Genomic DNA, 18,455 nt, shown 5'->3' with positions numbered 1-18,455 from the left:
AATCAACCACTCTGGCCCAGAAAGTGAACAATTTAAACTGTGGCGTCTCATTCCTTCAGGTAGTGAATTGTTGTTGGAGATTTTAAAAATGTCAAACTTTAAATTTTATTTTCTTACTTTTCCTTACTGTCTCTTTTTTCTCTCTCTTAATCCAATATTTCTTTCCCTCTCTTTATTTCTCTCTCTGTAACTGATTTGACTCTAATTCACCCTCCTTCTTAGTCTTGCCTCTGTTTATTTCTCAATCCTTAAATCTTGTTGGTTAAGGAGATAGACTATTGGTCCCGTCATTCACCATGGTCTCAGATGCCCTGATACCCTTGCTGCCCCGTTACCAGCTCGCACTTCCAGCAACTTAAAGGGCAAAACATTTTTGAGCTGAAGGGTACAGAAGAAAGTCTAACTCACTGGGCATGCTGGTCCGTTATTTTCTCCGAGTTTCTCATGCCTCCCTGCCTGGCAAAACTTTCCACCATCTGTTCCACTCAAACCTTTGTGGTGGCGATGTGCCCCATATCACTAAATCACACCTTGGCCACTCTCCCTACTCCTCTGGCACTTTCACCTCCTTCAAGCATCTTGTTCCACTCCTCTCATCTTTCCTTTATAATCCTCATTCTCTAATCCTTCCCCCCAAACCTATCCCCAGATCCTCCCCACCACCAAGGTATCCTCCCTCAGCCTCTGCACTATGCGCCATCTCACATACCTTCTCTAATTCCATGGTTATGATCACAAACAAGATTTCCTTGTATCCCTCACCACCCATATCTCCTTACCCTTTTTCAACCCCAGTTCCATCTGTATCCACCCCCAAGTCATTTATAATTGCATTTTCAAACTCCCAACTACTGAGCCTTTGGCCTTTCATTCACCACAATATATCTGCAGCTGTCAACCTGCTTAACCACTCTCTCTCTCCTCCACCTTTGATACGTTTATCCCCAGTAAAATATTTACTCTCTCTCATCCTGGTCGCTCCCCCTGGTATAGCCCCATCTTTGCTCCCTCAAGTCCAAGGAGCTCAGACTTGAGCATATCTAATACACAACTGGTTTAGCCATCCATCATCAGATATGGCGGAGTAAGGTTCTGGTTTAGTGGTAGCATTCTCACCCAAGTCAGAAGCTGCAGGGTTCAAACCCCACTCCTGTCAGTCCTGTCGAGTGGAGACCAGAGCTCTGATTCTAAAATCTGGATTTGCATCCAGCGAGATACACACATCCGGTGTGTAAAACCCTCCTACCATATAGGGCTAACCAATCTATTGGCTCGTATAAAGATTGTTATGGCCATGGAAGGAGTGTCACATTGTTCTCCAAGGAAGAGCGTAAAGATACAAAATCAGATCTAGCTGGTCCACATCAAGCACTTTTGGGTCTCACTAACCTCTGCTTGAACCATAAACTATGCTATGATCATCCTGGTGAGCAAAGATAACATACAGCTTCTTTTCTCCCCTAACTCGTTAAACACCTCTCCCATAACCCCTCACCTCTAACAAGTGCAAGGAGCTCCTGGACTGAGACCATCTATTCAGCTACCTCTGCTGCTTACCCTCCCTTCCCCTGGCCAACCAAGCCAAGCCTCTCTCCAGGTTCCCTTCGACCTAGCCCTGAACTTGTATCTTTAATTAAGTTTCTCTCCTATCTCCGAGCTCATTTTATTCATGAAACCTACCTCTTGCTCTCTTCACCCCATTCCCACTGAACTGCTGACCATCCTACTTACCTGACATTATAAAGCTCTCTCTCCTCAGTTATAGTTCTCATCATTCAAAATCAAAACCCTCATCACCACCAACCTCCTCGAAAAAAAACACCCTCAACCCCTCTGTCCCTGCAAACTACCACCCCAACTCCAATCCCCCTTTCATCTCCAAAGTCCTTGAGCATGTTGTCACCTCCCAAATCCATGCCCAACTTTCCCACACTCCATGTTTGGATCTTAACAATCAGTTTTCCATCCCTGCCATAGCACTGAAATGGCTCATAGCAGAAACACAAATGACATCCTCTGTGATGGTGACCGTCATGCATTTTCTTCTTGTCCTATCTGCAGCCTTCAACACAGTCAGCCACACACCATCCTCTTCTGACACCTTTCCTCCATTGTTCAGCTCAGTGGGATAGCCCTCACTTGGTTTCACTCTTACCTACCTATAGGATCGTGGCCAGGTCATCTCATAGAATCACAGAAAATTTACAGCACAGGAGGCCATTCGACTCATCGTGTCCGCGCTGGCCGAAAATGAGCCACCCAGCCTAATCCCACTTTCCAGCACTTGGTCCATAGTCTTGTAGGTTACGGCACTTCAGGTGCACATCCAGGTACTTTTAAAATAAGTTGAGGGTGTCTGCCTCTACCACCCTTTCAGGCAGTGAGTTCCAGACCCCCACCACCCTCTGGGTGAAAACATTTTTTCCTCAGCTCCCTTCTAATCCTTCTAACAATTACTTTAAATCTATACCCCCTGGTCACTGACCCCTCTGCTAAGGGAAATAGGTCCTTCCTATCCACTCTATCTATGCCCCTCATAATTTTGTACACCTCAATCTCCAGCAATGGCCGCTCTTGCTGTCCCAGTATCATTACCTCCAAGGTCCCCCAAGGATCTATCCTGGCCCTCTTCACTTGCTGCCCCTTGGCCACATCTCAAGCCATGTACGCTGATGACACCCAGCTCAAACTCTCCATCACCTGTCTCAATTCCTCCACTGCATATGTGCTGTCAGGCTGCTTGTCCAACATTCAATCTTGGATGAGCCACAATTTCCTCGAGTTAAACATTGGGAAGACCAAATCCATCACCTTCCACCCCCTTATAAACTCTGTACCCTTGCCACTGATTCCAGAATTAGTTAGCAATCTGACTGTAAGGGAACATCTTGCGAATAGTGAGCATAATATGAGTGAATTTGATATTAGGTTTGAGAGGGAGAAGGGAGAGTCAAAAATCAAGTAAGGCAAACTTCAAAGGGATGGGAAATAAATTGACCACAGTAAACTGAGCTAAATGTTAATGGGTAAATGTACAGACAAACAGTGGAAAGTATTCAAAGAAATATTTGGTACAATATATAACCAGTGCCTATCCCTAAAAGGCAAAAGCTCCACTTATGCAGTTAAACAACAATGGTCAACAAATGAGGTGAGAGACAGTATCAAGCTATAAGAAAAGGCTTATACAAATGCAAGATAAACTGGAAATTGAACAGACTGGAAGAGCTATAAGATGCAACAAAGAGATACAAAGAAAGTAATGAGAGATGCCAAAAGAGCATATGAATTCATGTGAAAAAGTTATTGGAATCTACCATCAGGGACAGAGTGACTGAGCACTTGGGCAAGTATGATCTAATGGAAGAGAATCAGCGTAGATTTGTGAAGGGTAGATGACGTCTACAGAAATCGTTGGACTATAACTTGGTGTTGTAAAATTGTTTACAGAAGTAAAAGTGACATGGGTTGGTAATGGATTAGGAGGTAGGAGACAGCATTGGGATAAAGGGAATGTTCTATGATTGGCAGGATGTGACTAATGGCATTCCTCAGGGATCTGTACTGGGGCTCAGTTTTTCACCATATATAACAATGACTTGGTTGAAGGAATAGATAGTTGTATGTTCAAGTTTGAAGATGAAACTAAGTTAGGAGACAAAGTAAGTTGTGTAGATGGTAGCAGGAAGTTACAAAGGGACATAGACAGACTGAGTGAGTGGGCAAAACAGTGGCAGATGGAGTTCAATGTGGAAAAGTGTGAGGTCATCCACTTTCGATCTAAGAAAGACAAATCAGAATATTTTCTTCATGACAAGTTGTGATACTGGAAACTGTAGCGGAGCAAAAGGATTTGGGGTCCAGGTACACAAATCACTGAAAGCTAGTGCACAGGAACAAAAAGGTTAATGGAATGTTGGCCTTTCTCAAGAGGGCTGTAATGCAAAGGGGAGGAAGTGATGCTTCAGTTGTACAGAACCTTGGACAGACCTCATTGGGAATACTGTGTTCAGTTTTTGCACCGCACCTCAGTAAGGATATATTGGCCTTGGAGAGGGAACAGCACAGATTCACCAGAATGATACCACAACTTAAAGTGTTAAATTAGAAGTATAGGTTGCATAAACTTGGCTTTTATTCCCTTGAGTTTAGAAAGTTGGGGGTTGATCTAATTAAGATATTTAAAATGATAAAAGGATTCAATAGGGTAGATACAGAGGAACTATTTCCTCCAGTGGATGAATCCAGAACAAGGGGGCACACACTTAAAATTAAAACTAAACCATTCAAGAGTGGAATCAGGAAAACTTTTTCACACAAAGGGTATTGGAAATCTGGAACCTTTTCTCCCAGTGGATGCTGGGTCAATTAAAATTTTCAAGACTGAGATCGATAGATTTTTGCTAGGTAAGGGTATCAAGGGATATAGAGCAAAGACAGATAAATGGAGTTGAGGTACAGATCAGCCATAATCTGATTGAATGGCGGAACTGGTTCAGGGGCCTGGTCTAATCCTGTTCCTATGTTCCATCCCCCTCCCTGATGACTGTCTTAGGTTGAACCAGAAGCTGGCATCCTTATAAAGATTACTCAGCAGTATGTTTTAAGGCAGTTATATACCTTAACATTTAAAAGCATTGATACATAGTTCATTTATCCTCCTGTGGTTTATTTATGACACTTATATCATTATTATGATTTCCCAGTAATCCACTGCAGGATAAACTGCTTTAATCTCCTAACGACGGTGCCTGAAATTAAAAATTTCAGTGACATCATACTATTATTATTAAAATGTCATTATAAAAAAATGTGAGAAGTCAGAAGAAAATAATTTAACCCGGAGTTTTAACTGTGTTGCAAACTACAGGATCAAAACTCAAGCTGTTTCTTACTATCTGAATAAATGTAAATTATTTGAATTGTAACCAATCTCATGTGTCTCCTGTGTTATTTCATTATTTATACAAGAATTATTGATACCAATCGTACATTATTTTTAATGTCACTGAAGGAATGTATTTGTGACTCTTAGCACCTATTATTTTCTGCAATATATATCTCGAACTGTTATCTTTGGTGCATTCCATCCATCTGTGTTCTATATTGTTTAGCACATTTGAAGAATGCCATTTGGCATTCCTCACTTCATGTTTCTTATTCTTGTCCTTTTTTACATATAATCACTATTTTGTTAATGGCAGTCACTGTTGCAAATCTTGGAACTGAATGCCAGTGAAATTTACCACCAAAATATTCTCAGCTGATGTAGAACTTCTGTACATGTAGCTCATAAATGTTGGAACTTCAACTATACAAGAACAAGACTAATAAAAAAAGATTTGCAACACTGCTCACTGTTTATATGTCAGATTTCTAAATCCAAATAAATTAAAAATGACCCATGCAAGCCTTTTAAAACCCAATTCAGAAGTCTGTTCAACATTTGCATTTGAAACTGTCTGCATGAGGAGAGCAATAAAAAGGCAAGGCAACGAAACCAGAAAAAACCACTAACCTGATACAACTTGTCAATGTGAAAAATGAAACAGCATAATTGGTACTTGCATTTGAAAGGAGGAGCAATAGAATTTACTGTTGTGTGAGTAAGTTTTCTCATATATAAATAGCAACATGTATTGTTTTGAAAACACTTCTTCATCAGGCACCCCACTATTTCAGAGGATAAATTATTGGGAGACTACACTGAACCAAGGTTTTGGAGATAAAATATGTTGGTATGTTTAACTTTCAATTTACATTATGATTAGCATGAGGTCAAACTTTAATTGTCATTCTGCTTGTACAATACTTTATATGCCATTTACTAATGGCACGTTAAGGCACTGTCACCCTTCTTAAATGTGGACTATATACTTACTATACTAACAAACTACTGTTAAGCAATGTATAGTGTGAAGAATTAAGTGATGTTTTAAAATTAAATGATCTTAATCTTTCAGATGCTTTTTAGATTAATACTATGTTTCATAATTTATACAAAGTAATATTTTGTTGTTGAAAGTCTATGTTCTGTCAATGATTTACCTCTTCCAACACAGTGCCGCTGTAGATTTAAAATGAATATATTAGTGCATATCTTCTTTCCTAACATTGTTCAGAAAAAAAATCTATCAATACTTTACAGATCTGAATTGCAAACATGGTTCCAAGAGAGAGTGGTGCACTTCTGTTGCTATTGTCTGTTACCTTGGTCAATGGACTGGGATATTATCGATATAATAATGCACACAATCCAGCTGGTAAGTGTTCATGTTGTGATCACTGTGAGTTTCAATAAACAGAATAATCCAAGTTGACAGACATGGGGCAGTTCTATATGTCTTCAGACTTTTGTTACTGGTTTCATTTTAGTTTGAACTAAATTTCAGCCAACTAATTTTTAAAATTTAAATCCTTCCCTACTCCCCCACCCTCATTTTTCAATCTTCTCCATGTAAGGTCCCCGCGTCATGCATCAATCTTCTAAAGCGGGCAGACAATCCACTCATATCTCTACCGTTGCACTTTTCCAGACAATATGGAATGCAAAGAAACGGTACAGGTTGACTTGGTCTCCAATTTTCTGTCCCTTCCACAGGAGAATGCCTCACAAGCTCCCCAGACAACCAGGATGAGACTAGGACACTCCTGTACAAACTTGCAGCCAACTAATCGCAAGCACAACATGCTGATGCACTAACAGTGCTACGTCAAAGCCATATCTAGTCTATCTTAATTGATATCGCCTCTAAGTGTAGACACCATATCTGAATAAAATTTTTGGTCACCACCACTGCCACACCGCAAAACATGGGGGGCATTAGGCTTAGAGATCAGGATTCAGAAGTAGGAAAAACAGTTTTATTTTATTGAGTATATAAGGAGTACACAATTCCTGCATTATAAGCAATTGTGCACTCCTCATACAAGTCACAACACATTAGTTATTCCTCAGACATTGTCAGCATCGTGCCTTATTTAAACCAACAGAACGTGGATGATCTCCAGCTGAATTGGTGAATACTGTCTCAGAAACTGCAATAATTATTGTCAGCAAATGCATGGTTATTTGTGGGTGTTTGAGGATGACACAACACATAATGAAAGAAAGCAAACACCTATTGTTCATTCTTGCTTAAGAACTGTCTGATAGATCACAAGACAGAAATCACAATAAAATTCAAATGAAATTAGTAGCTGTATAAAACATTATTTTCACTGTATTGTAAACTTATCAGTTTGAATACCAGTGAAAATTGTTTTTAAAAACCTGCAGCAAAAGTGCTTTCTGTACTGCTGGCGCCAGAAAGGGGGATGAGGGAAAGGGATGTGCCGTTGTCTGTGGGGAGCAGCTAGCTGGTGTTGAATAGTGGAAATGGGAGGTTAAATAAATATTCTGGAGTTTTTGGATATTTTGGAATTGAGAGTACTTACAAAGAGAGCTTTCTTTGAAAGGAGGTTAAAGTTCATGTGCTCACTGACATACATCTGACAATGCTTCTATTTTAAAATTCTCATCCTTGTTTTCAAATCCCTCCATGGCCTCGTCCCTCCCTATCTCTGTAACCTCCTCCAGCCCTTCAATCCTCCGAGATCTCTGTGCCCCTCCAATTCTTGCCTCTTATGCATCCCCAAATTTCATCGCTCCAGCATTGGCAGCCATGCCTTCAACTGCTTAGGCCCTAAGGTTTGGAATTCCCTCCCTAAATCTCTCCGCCTCTCTACCACTCTCCCCTCCTTTAAGACGCTCCTTAAAACCTACCTCTTTGACCAAGCTTCCTGTCTTAATATCTCATGTGGCCCTGTGTCAAATTTTGTTTGGTCCTGTGATGCACCTAGGGATGTTTTGCTACATTAAAGATGCTATATAAATGCAAGCTGTTATTAAACATGGTCCATGGAAGAGTGGCTCTATTGCCTAAGTGGCCATGTTTTAACAAAGTAAGGCGTGGCGAGGAAGGTGGCTTAATACTGGAGTTTTCAACCAGAACAGATTATGAAAACTAGCTTAATCATATGGGCATGACAGTAAGTTACAGCCAAAGTTGTTCAGGTAACACAAATGAATATAAGTGGAACTTTCTAGACACTTAAAAAAGTTACTTAGCAACTGTTCATTTGTGTAGAATTGTCCCTTTATATGTCCTATAAACATGGCAAAAAAGTAAAAATCAATTGAAAACTATGATATACCGATATTACATTAGTAATAGGCTGCATATCCCCAACAATTAACAACATTTTAAAAAAGAAATTGTTTGCACCTCTGAAGTGTCTAACTGCACTACAGATAACACAGTATTCCTATAACACCTTGATATTTAATTTGCACTTATTTACTCCTGTTTAGAAGAAAAACAGATAAGTCTACAACTGTATACAACAAATGTCCAATGATCTAATATCAAGCACATAATGGAAAGCAACATTCTAGAAGTCCACACTGCCACTATATCACTTAACTTCTGCTATGAGGCTACATTATACCATACACGATGGCTCGGTATTTTACACCGATCTTGCCATTGGGGAGTTATGCCAAAATTTCCTAAGAATCTTATTAGCATACGCCGAAATGTAAAAGCCAGCGTAAAATATCGGAGCCTGAGGAAAGTGCAGAACTTATGCCATTTTCCTTCCTTAAGTCCCTTTTTATGCATGAAAATTAAAATTTGACACCTTCATTTATGCAAGTTAAGCGCAGCATTTTTAAGAAAATGTAATCACAGAAGTTTTTCAATTTTTAATGTAAATCATTCTGATACCATAAAGATGCTTTCAAAGATACAGAAAAAACATTGCAGGTCTCAGTGAGGAGAAATATTTTTAAAATTGCATAAAATACCAGAAATACATCTTTGGGTCCTACTGCGCCTAAAATTTACAGCCCATTCAGAACTAGCGTAAATTCAGGAAATGCACGCGAGCTGCATGAGGGTGGAGCTATATTAATAAACAGCAGAGGATTTCAGCAAAGGTTTCATAGATTCAACGCAAAAGATCAAGGAAGTCACTTATGCCCGAATTTCCTCAATCTTTTGCAATGAAAATTGATATTATGCCGTACTTAAGCTGTTGTTTAGGTGAAGTTTTCAGGAAATTCCGGGCCGACGATGTTTGCACGCACACAATGCTACGACCGAGAACAAAACATTGTGAGGAATTAAAAATCTCAGTGACATCAACACACTGCAAACTTCATGTCTGTTAGTTCCCACTTAAAATTAAATTTCTATATCTAAAATTGCTTTCTAATTACTTACCTAAAGTATGGTTTAAACAGAATACATGATGAGTGGCCGCGGAACATAGTAATGACCATAACTCACTGTTACTTTCGAGTTATCAGGGCAGCCTACTTGCAGGGTATAAAGTGTAATGGCTGGTCCCTCATCATGTATCCTCTATTTATGCAACTGATTGATAATATTTACTGCACAGAGCAGCATGGCAGTGCAGTACAGTGATATAGTGGTGACCTATACGAGTAAGTGGTTTCACATGAATCCTCATACAGCAAGTTCTCAATGCCTGTCATGCCATCAAGGGGAAGGTACAGAACAGAGTAAGACACTTAACTTAAGAGGGGAAAGATTGGGTGAGGCATTTGTGCGTTTATTGGCAGCTGGCAAAAAAGACATGGATCTGGTCCATCAACAAAAGATTGTGCGCAATAAAAGAAACTGAAAGAGGGACAGAGAGCAATTCTAAAAGAATAAACAGCAAGAAAAATAACAAATTCCACATTATTAAGAAACAATGTCACCACATTACATAGTTTGCAGAATGTCTGTATGCTTGTTGTGCAGGCTTAAAGAGAAGTGTGGTTTGAACATGGTTCACTAAATATCAATAGTTGTAAGGGACTACTAAACTTCATGCGCTGCACAGCTGGATTTTTCAAATACCATAATTTACAATTGTCATTTATATAAATAAAAGTCTCAAGTCCAGCACATGCCAATCACACCTCAAAACTGTCACACGCGAAGTGTATGCCACTCTGTATTTCATTGACTCGAATGTTATATTCATAAACAGTAACAGATCAGAACTAAACAGACAGGGAACCTACCGGTGAATAAGTACCAAGCAGGTATGAAAACTACCAGTGAAGAATCAGCAGTTGGTAAATAGCTATTGATAAAACTAGACCAGAAAGAGAATGGGAACAAACAAAATCACAAAAAAACATTGAAAATTTTTTTGGCTGTGATTTTGTACAAAATAAATTGATATGATAACATTCGCAACAAAGAAACTAAAAATAATTATGCTGAAAGATAAGACGCTCATTATATTTTTAAGGCTCCTCCTAATTTAAATCAGTTTACTGTTTCTCCGGTAGTAGTTGTTCGCATCACCTAATCACTACTTCTCAATTTATCTCATCTTTTTTCCTACCCTTCTCAACCTTGGTTCTGGCCTGGATGATGGACATTAGCCTTTTACCTTGGTCTCCCAATTGTGTTTTTTTTAAAATGTCACTGTAAATTAATGTGTTCTAATACATTTACTCAAACATACTGCTAAATATATAAAAACCTACTTCAATACAATTTTTTATTTAGATGGCAAATATTAAACATTTGTCATTATAAAAATGCGACATTGTATTTTATACTCCTTTCGAGTTTAACTTGAGACTATGTCGTTAAGAATATTCTAGTAGTTTCACATAATTGGTAGAAACACTACAATAATAATTAAATTCAGAAGCAGAAAATAGTAAAACTTTCTGCCTGAAAGACGTAGCTACTTATCACGGCTAGAAGCATTTTTTAAAATTTCACTGTGCCTTTTTTAACTGATAAAATGTGCAAAGAAAATAATATTAACAGAAATTAAAACAATTTTCAGGAAGCCAGAGGCAAGTCATTCTTGTGCTCATCATTGTTATTTAAATCTTTACCATTGTGTGCTGGCGTGACTTAGTAGATAGCAATCTTGCTGGAGTCAGAAGGGTGTGGGTTAGAGCTTTATACTAGGAGTTTGAGCTCAGAGTCTAAGCTGACAGTCCAGTGCAGTGCTAAATGAATGTGGTATTGTCAGTTGATGAGATATTTGCCTGTCTATATTAAATTCAACCCAAAGCATGGATTTTGTTAAGATGAAGAAAAATAAAATCAAAGAAGCCTTAAACATGTTTTGGTCATTGCATAATTATCACCAAACGCATAATTCTGGACCACGGAAAAAGATTTCTTTGGGACAATTGCCAACATATTTGAAAACTGAATGTTCAACCATACCCTTGTTTTAGTGAAATAAAAGACAGTTTCTATTACACAGTTATTGTGGCTACCTGTCTTTTGTAAATAAATATGTATTTCTTTAAACAATCATATTCAAACTGTAAGTACAGATAAACTAAAAGTCAGTTACAGTATTCTAGCCCATTTTGGCTAATTCTCATCTTCCAAGCTATGCCCAAAAGTTTGTTTGCAAAGTTTCTTGTTTCAAGGATAGCCATGCATATGGTTGCATTTCTTGAATTTTCTGTTTACTTTTTATTCATGTACAGCTTGATTAAAATCAGTACAAAATATTTTTTATAAATAAAGAAAAGGTTACAATTAAACCTTCAATTAATTACATTTTTTTAAAATGAGGATGTGGTTGCAGCAAAATCTTCTACCACTGAAGTGATGTAAAGCACCTTCTCAGGAGCAACCTTGAGGAGGGAAAACCACATTGTCTAGAGTTAAGAATCCAAAGTGATGAACGTGAACTTTTTGTACAAACAAGTTATGTGCGCTTTTTTCCAATTCAGCCTTTATTCTGTTGTCCTTTTTACGCTTTAACAAAAATCAGAATCAGCATTAATAAACAAAAATTCTACTCTACTTTTAATCATGTACAAAGTAAGAGCTGTTAAAATGACATTAGTTATTTGTGTACAATGGAGAAAACCTTTGCCTTTACATTCATACCTTGCTTTATATTTCTTTTTTACAGCATCACTGAACACATTTTCTGCATACATTTTTGCAGGAGACCAAAAAAAAATGTTTGTGGCAATCACCATTCCTTGACTTTATTTTTGATGCTTGTACATGAACCCAAAGTAACAAATGTAAAGATTCAAGAAGTTCCATAGTGTTTTGTTGACTTTTCCAAAACAGGTTATCGTTTCAGAGGCCAAAGTTCAGAAAGCTCAGAAGAAAATCGAGGGAGTGTTATCTCTGCATCCAGAGGTGAGAAATGGATAGTTTTACACACAAAATTGAGTTGTCCATCATTAACATTTAATATCAGAGAGATTATTGTAGGAGATCAACAAATCTAGCAAATGCATGCACTTCTTTTCAAGTGGCACGTACTTCCTGTAACGTTTTTCTGTCACACCTATTTCCATCATGCCCTATTTCCACTATGCCTCTCTGTCATAATTAAACTTACCTATTTGTATTACTTACCTCTGAATGAGTCCTCCATGTTTAGCTTTCAAGGTAACTGGGCTGTTGGCTACTTACATCTGTGGTGCTGTGAGCCACCTTAGAGCTTCAAAATACCACCTCCCCTCCCTGCCCCTTCACCACTGTCACTTTCCTACTGTCACCTCTCCCCACTAAAACTGAATCCTTCCGCCACAACTTCGATCCCCAACCATTGCCACCTCCCTCATTTTGCAAACAGACAACCCATTATTCTAACCTCACACCCCCTCCTCCACCATAGTGCTGATATTAAAAGTGCTGAAAGTGCTCGAAGAAACCAGTTCTCAGCAATAGTTGGAATGTGGCTTTTGTGTAGGAGGGTGCCTGTAGGAGCTCAGCTGAGTATTATTTTAAATAATACAGGTTTCATTACTGTTAGGCAACCCCTTTAAAGAAATCCCTCCATACCACATCCGGACTCACTCTGACACTTCTACCCCCGCACCCACCCCCCACCACCGCCGCCCACCTCCAAGGCCAGATCAGTTTCTGGTTGCAAAGGAGAGGGCACGATAGAGAAAGGGGAAGGGGAAGGGAAGAAAGGAAAGTCTGGTAATAGTGGACTCAGGACTGTTGAAACTTGTAAAAAAAATCCCCATCAGGACCAGAGCCCCCGCCTGATCATGGACCAGCCTCGAAGCAAAAACAACAAGAACTGCATTTTTATCAACAGCAACCTGCAACCCCTTCTGGTACTCCCATAGGAACAGGAGTAGGCCATTTAGCCTCCCGAGCTTGTTTCACTCTTCAATTAGATCATGTCAACTTCATTTACCTGCCTTGGTTCTATAATCCTTAATACCCTTACCTAACAAAAATCTATCAATCTCAGTTTTGAAATATTAAATTTACCTGGTCTCAACAGCTTTTTGGGGGAAGAGAGTTCCAGATTTCCATCACCCTTTGTGTGAAGAGGTGCTTCCTGATTTCACCCCTGAACGGCCTAGGTCTAATTTTAAGATTATGCCCCCTTGTTCTGGACTCGCCCACCAGAGGAAACAGTTTCTCTCTATCTAGCCTACCAAATCCTTTAATCATCAAAAACACCTCAATTAGATCACCCCTAAATCTTCTATAATCAGGGGAATACAAGCCTAGTCTATGCAACCTGTCCACATATTTTAACACCTTTAACCCCTCTCTCAACCAGCAACACCCCTCTCCAATGCTCTTACCCTCCAGGACCCATTCCCCCCTCCTACCACTCCAGGACACCCCCTCTCCCCTCCCCCCAATAATCCGACAATCATCTCCCACAACTGTCAGATCCTGATACCCCTTCCCAGTGTTCCCATAACAACCTCCCTGTTCTAACATACCCTTGCACCCCATAATTCCTGCTGCCAAACTCCAGGACCACCCTCCTAACATTGTCAACCCATGTGAGCCCCCAAAACCAGCTACTGCTGCACATTTGCTACAACCTGAAATCTGGAACACCTTTCCTACCATCTTTCTCTGTATCTTTGGGTTTAAAAGGAAGAGATACAATTAAGTATATAGTTAAATAGTAACCAATGTGCATATCATCATAGAGTACAAGTCCAAAAATATCACTGAAGTTCCTGTGTTTTATAATAAAATGCAATTTGACTTATTCAATCACTATAAATCAGTGGCCCTGATAATATTTTGCACATTGCATAGCAACACTACATTTTTCTGAAACTCCTTACTGACTGGCTCAAAGCGGCAAATCAAAACCAAAGAGGTAGGGAATGTACAAATTAAAAGAGAGGAAAGCGGCTAGACAGCAATCAATGAGAATTAACTAAGGAGTTATGAAACCAATCAATTGTCAGAAAAACATACCAATGAAAGAAAGTACGCAAATCAATTTAATCATTCAGACCACCTACCTCTTCCCAGTGCTACTAGACTCCAGGATTCCTCCCTTCCAGTGTTGACACAAACTAGAATAGGAAAGGTGTTCCAGATTTCAGGTTGTAGAATACCCACTTAGTGCCCCATGCCTTAACACTCTCCCCAATGTTACCACGTTCAGGATCCCATAAGGCTGCAAGACCTTCGTACTTCCCCACAATATCCCAAGAACATACGACACCTCCCTACTGTCCCAAACGCTTTTTTTAAGTTTATGGGTCATTTAAATCCCACGACAGCCATCCCAAAAGTAATGAGTATTGAGAAATCATTGCTTTCTAATTGGGACTGGGCCTTCACCATGCGGTTTACAGCCAATAATATGGCGAGCTCATTTCCCTACAGTTCCGAAATAAAAATGTACCATTAAATGATGCTAACAATTTACTAGATCACTGTAAGCAAAGTATTTGCAATATGAAACTATAAAATAATATATACAGATAGGAAAAATAGTCACTCTGTGCTTGAACATACAAGAGAAAGAAAATACTGGCTTCTTTCCACTTGATGTACAAACTTTGTTCCATTCGTGGTCTGCTGTAAAACTGGCAATCGCAGAAAAACACAGACACACTCATTATTGGCAAAATAAAAAAAATACACAATCTTGGTTTACTTCAGTGGCTTATACAAACCAGCATACCAATATGTAATTCATTCTATTTAATTGCATATCTGCAAAGCACATCACACATAATTTTTTTTTAAAATATGAATTCAATTCTATTTCTAAGGAACCTTATTCTGCTAAATTAATCCGGCTGATTAATTGGCCCGAACTGCACTTTTTCAAATACAATCTCCGCCCTCCGCCCACCCCCCCACTGATAATTCCTCTACAAAGGTCATTCTTAATACCTGACAGCTCACTAGCTAGTACAGCTCATATTTTCAAGTTGTTAATTATTGTAAAAATGAAATAACATTTTTCAAAGTCGGTTTTATACTACCAGACATCTTTATTCATTCCCTCAAAACTTGTACCTAGAAAAGTATAGAATAATACTGAAATCAATTATTCCTATACCTTTATGACGAGGAAACTGTAAAAGACTTAACAACATAAACATGTCCTAATACCATAATCTAAACCAAATCTCTTCTTTTTCTACTATTAAGTTACATGGCAACACGGACCACCAGGTCCACGTGGCCCACCAGGCCCACCAGGCCCACCAGGATACCCTGGAAAACCAGGTGTTGGACTGCCAGGACCAGCTGGTCAACCAGGGCGGCCAGGATCACAAGGTCTGCCAGGCGTAGGAAATCAAGGTAGTCCAGGAACACCAGGAAAGTCAGGTGAAAAAGGACCTCCTGGATCAAAAGGTAACATGGGACCTCCTGGGATACAAGGGCTGAAAGGTTTGCCAGGACCTAGAGGATATCCTGGGCCAAATGGATTGTCAGTTCGTGGTAAACCGGGTCCACCAGGGCCAGAAGGTCCTCCAGGAACAACAGGACCACCTGGAGAAAAAGGAGAACAAGGGGATCCTGGTCAGATTGGGTCAAAGGGTGAAAAAGGATCTGGAATTCCAGGAAGTCCAGGTGAAAGAGGTCCTCCAGGGCCACCAGGGCCACAGGGAATCCCTGGTGAAGCAGAATATGGAAAACCAGGAGCCCCTGGCCACGCTGGCCCATCAGGAGAAAAAGGTGAAAAAGGTTTACCAGGTCCACCTGGATATTCCGGTGAACCAGGTCAGAGAGGCCCACCAGGATTACCTGGACCGTCAGGCAATGGAAAGCCTGGAGCAGCTGGCACACCAGGGTTACCAGGACCTCCTGGACTCAAGGGCCCTTCTGGTCCACAGGGTTTACCAGGTGCACCTGGACTTCCTGGTTTTGGAAGGCCAGGTTTACCAGGACCTAAAGGGGACCCTGGTGCACCAGGTCCTGCTGGAGATCCTGGAGAGAAAGGAGAAAAAGGTCCACCTGGCAACCCTGGCAGCTTGGGACCCTTAGGGCCGAGTGGTCCAACTGGGCCACACGGTCTAAGAGGTCCACCAGGTCCACCTGGTGCACCAGGAGCAAAAGGGGAACCAGGACCAACAGGTGCACAAGGGTATCAAGGATCAAAGGGTGAGGTAGGCCCTGGGGGTGCCCCAGGAAAATCAGGACAACCAGGAGAACCTGGTGCGCCAGGTTCAGAAGGATCAAGAGGACCACCTGGCCAAAATGGTGAAATAGGTCCTGTTGGGCCACCTGGTAAAACAGGTGATCCCGGTTTTCCAGGTCTTCCAGGGCCACCAGGATTTACAGGTGAAACTGGATTGAGCGGACCTCCTGGACAACCTGGTTCAAGAGGTCCTAGTGGATTTCCAGGACCTCCAGGATTCCCTGGAGAAAAAGGAGATAAAGGACCTCCAGGACCTCCAGGCCCAGCTGGGCCACCAGGTCTTTCTTCTATCCTTCAGGACAAATTATCTCATGGACTACCAGGCTCCCCTGGACCACAAGGCTTCCCAGGTCCACCTGGGCTCCCTGGTCCACCAGGGCCCCCAGGAGAAATTGTACAACCAGGAAAATATGGAGGCTATAATGGTTATGTAACATCAGGAGTCATGAATCCATATCCAGCTTTTACAGCCATTCTTTCAGAATCATTTCCACCTGCAAGACAACCAATAGCATTTGACAAAATACTAACCAATCAAAATAATAATTATGATCCATCGACTGGGATATTTACTTGTCAAATATCAGGCGTCTATCAGTTTTCTTATCATATACAAGTCAAAGGAGGAAATGTTTGGGTTGGACTATTCAAAAACGCTGAACCTGTAATGTACACATACGATGATTATACAGAAGGATATGTTGACCAAGCCTCAGGAAGTGCTATATTACACTTACATGAAAATGACCAAGTTCATGTTCAGTTACCTTCAGAAGAGTCTAATGGTTTATATTCCTCTGATTATATGTATTCATCCTTCTCTGGGTTTTTAATTAATCAAACTTTTTGATGTACATCAAACAAACTGGTGATTCTCCGTCCCCCTCCCCCATCCTAGTGGCGAGCTGCCTGTGCACGCCCGCTGAGCGCTGGCAGCTCACACAAAATATTCAGATAAGGCCTGACGACAAAAGTGGTTTGGGCCTCTCCCTGGAGCCAACGGGCAGATATAGTGCACACCCCGCCCACCACCTGCCCGGTGTGCACTCCAGTCAAAATTCATTTCCAAAGTGTTTCATCAAACTGTATGTTTGTCACATTACTGTCTCTGGCTATATGACATTAGGATTCTGCTCTGTGTACCAGTAGGCTTATAGAAAATACATAATGTAAGAAATATGTGCTGGCCATTTAAATGTCACAGTTTTAAAATAGGTTTTGCATCATTCAGTCATCTCCATTCTAACCTAAATAAAAGGAGCTGTGGTTTCCCATTATTTTGAATGACGAGGTTAAAATCTGTTGCTTCAATAGTTTATAATTCTCTATCACACATTAGCTTACTGCTACTACTTCACTAACTGAATAACAGATGCTTTTAGTCCACATGTCAATGGAAAACATCCATGTCCCTTCAGATGGAAACTAAAAGTGTTTTCCAAAGAAATATAACATGTAGCCTCCTTTTGTGGCAGCCAGAAAATACAAAAATGTCTCACACTGAATCAGGTTTAAAGTAGCAAGTGCTGGTTATACTGAAATATACTGTAACGAATTGGACTTCTCATGTCTTGTCTTGTACTGAAATGTCAAAATAAATAAGAACTATAAAAAGCTGGGTTATTGCTACTTTCTACACTGACCTACTGAAAACCAACCTATTCGACTACAACAATTATCGTACAGAAGTGACAAATTCTAAACATACAAACCAATTATGTAACAATTAAATCATAGGGAGATGCTTCAGTTAATATTCATGCTAATGCTTTGACTGGAGCAATGGGAATCAACATTGCAAAACTGAATGGCAAACTACAACTTTTATAAACCCAGACTTACTGTCAGAAAATACATTATTAGAAGATCAGCTGTACTGAAATGCATTAATAGCCATGAAGCTTTTTATTATTTCAAAGTTTGTATTTTATATATAAAAAACTAATAAAATTGTTCATGATGCTATTTTAAATGTCACTTACTTCTATTCAACCGGAATTATGGAAAAAAAA

At 40.0% G+C, this 18,455-nt stretch overlaps 2 protein-coding genes across 5 annotated transcripts in view; one reads left to right on the top strand and one right to left on the bottom strand.

The window, feature by feature from the left end:
- nt5dc1 (5'-nucleotidase domain containing 1) overlaps positions 1 to 18,455 on the bottom strand; it is a 568,661-nt gene that overhangs the window by 343,724 nt on the left and 206,482 nt on the right. The gene's annotated exons all lie outside the window — the stretch shown is intronic.
- The window catches only part of LOC137321547 (collagen alpha-2(IV) chain-like), a 112,959-nt gene that overhangs the window by 34,379 nt on the left and 60,125 nt on the right, over positions 1 to 18,455 (top strand). The window contains exons 3-6 of the mRNA XM_067983944.1: positions 5,666 to 5,738; positions 6,149 to 6,263; positions 12,129 to 12,200; positions 15,450 to 17,290. Coding sequence (XP_067840045.1) covers positions 6,164 to 6,263; positions 12,129 to 12,200; positions 15,450 to 17,290 — 2,013 coding nt within the window. The 5' untranslated portion in view covers positions 5,666 to 5,738; positions 6,149 to 6,163. The remainder of the gene's footprint in view (positions 1 to 5,665; positions 5,739 to 6,148; positions 6,264 to 12,128; positions 12,201 to 15,449; positions 17,291 to 18,455) is intronic.

The sequence above is a fragment of the Heptranchias perlo genome, chromosome 5 (genome assembly GCF_035084215.1).
Source record: "Heptranchias perlo isolate sHepPer1 chromosome 5, sHepPer1.hap1, whole genome shotgun sequence".
In the NCBI taxonomy this organism is placed as follows: Eukaryota; Metazoa; Chordata; class Chondrichthyes; order Hexanchiformes; family Hexanchidae; genus Heptranchias; species Heptranchias perlo.
This window is presented reverse-complemented; position numbering and strand designations above follow the sequence as displayed.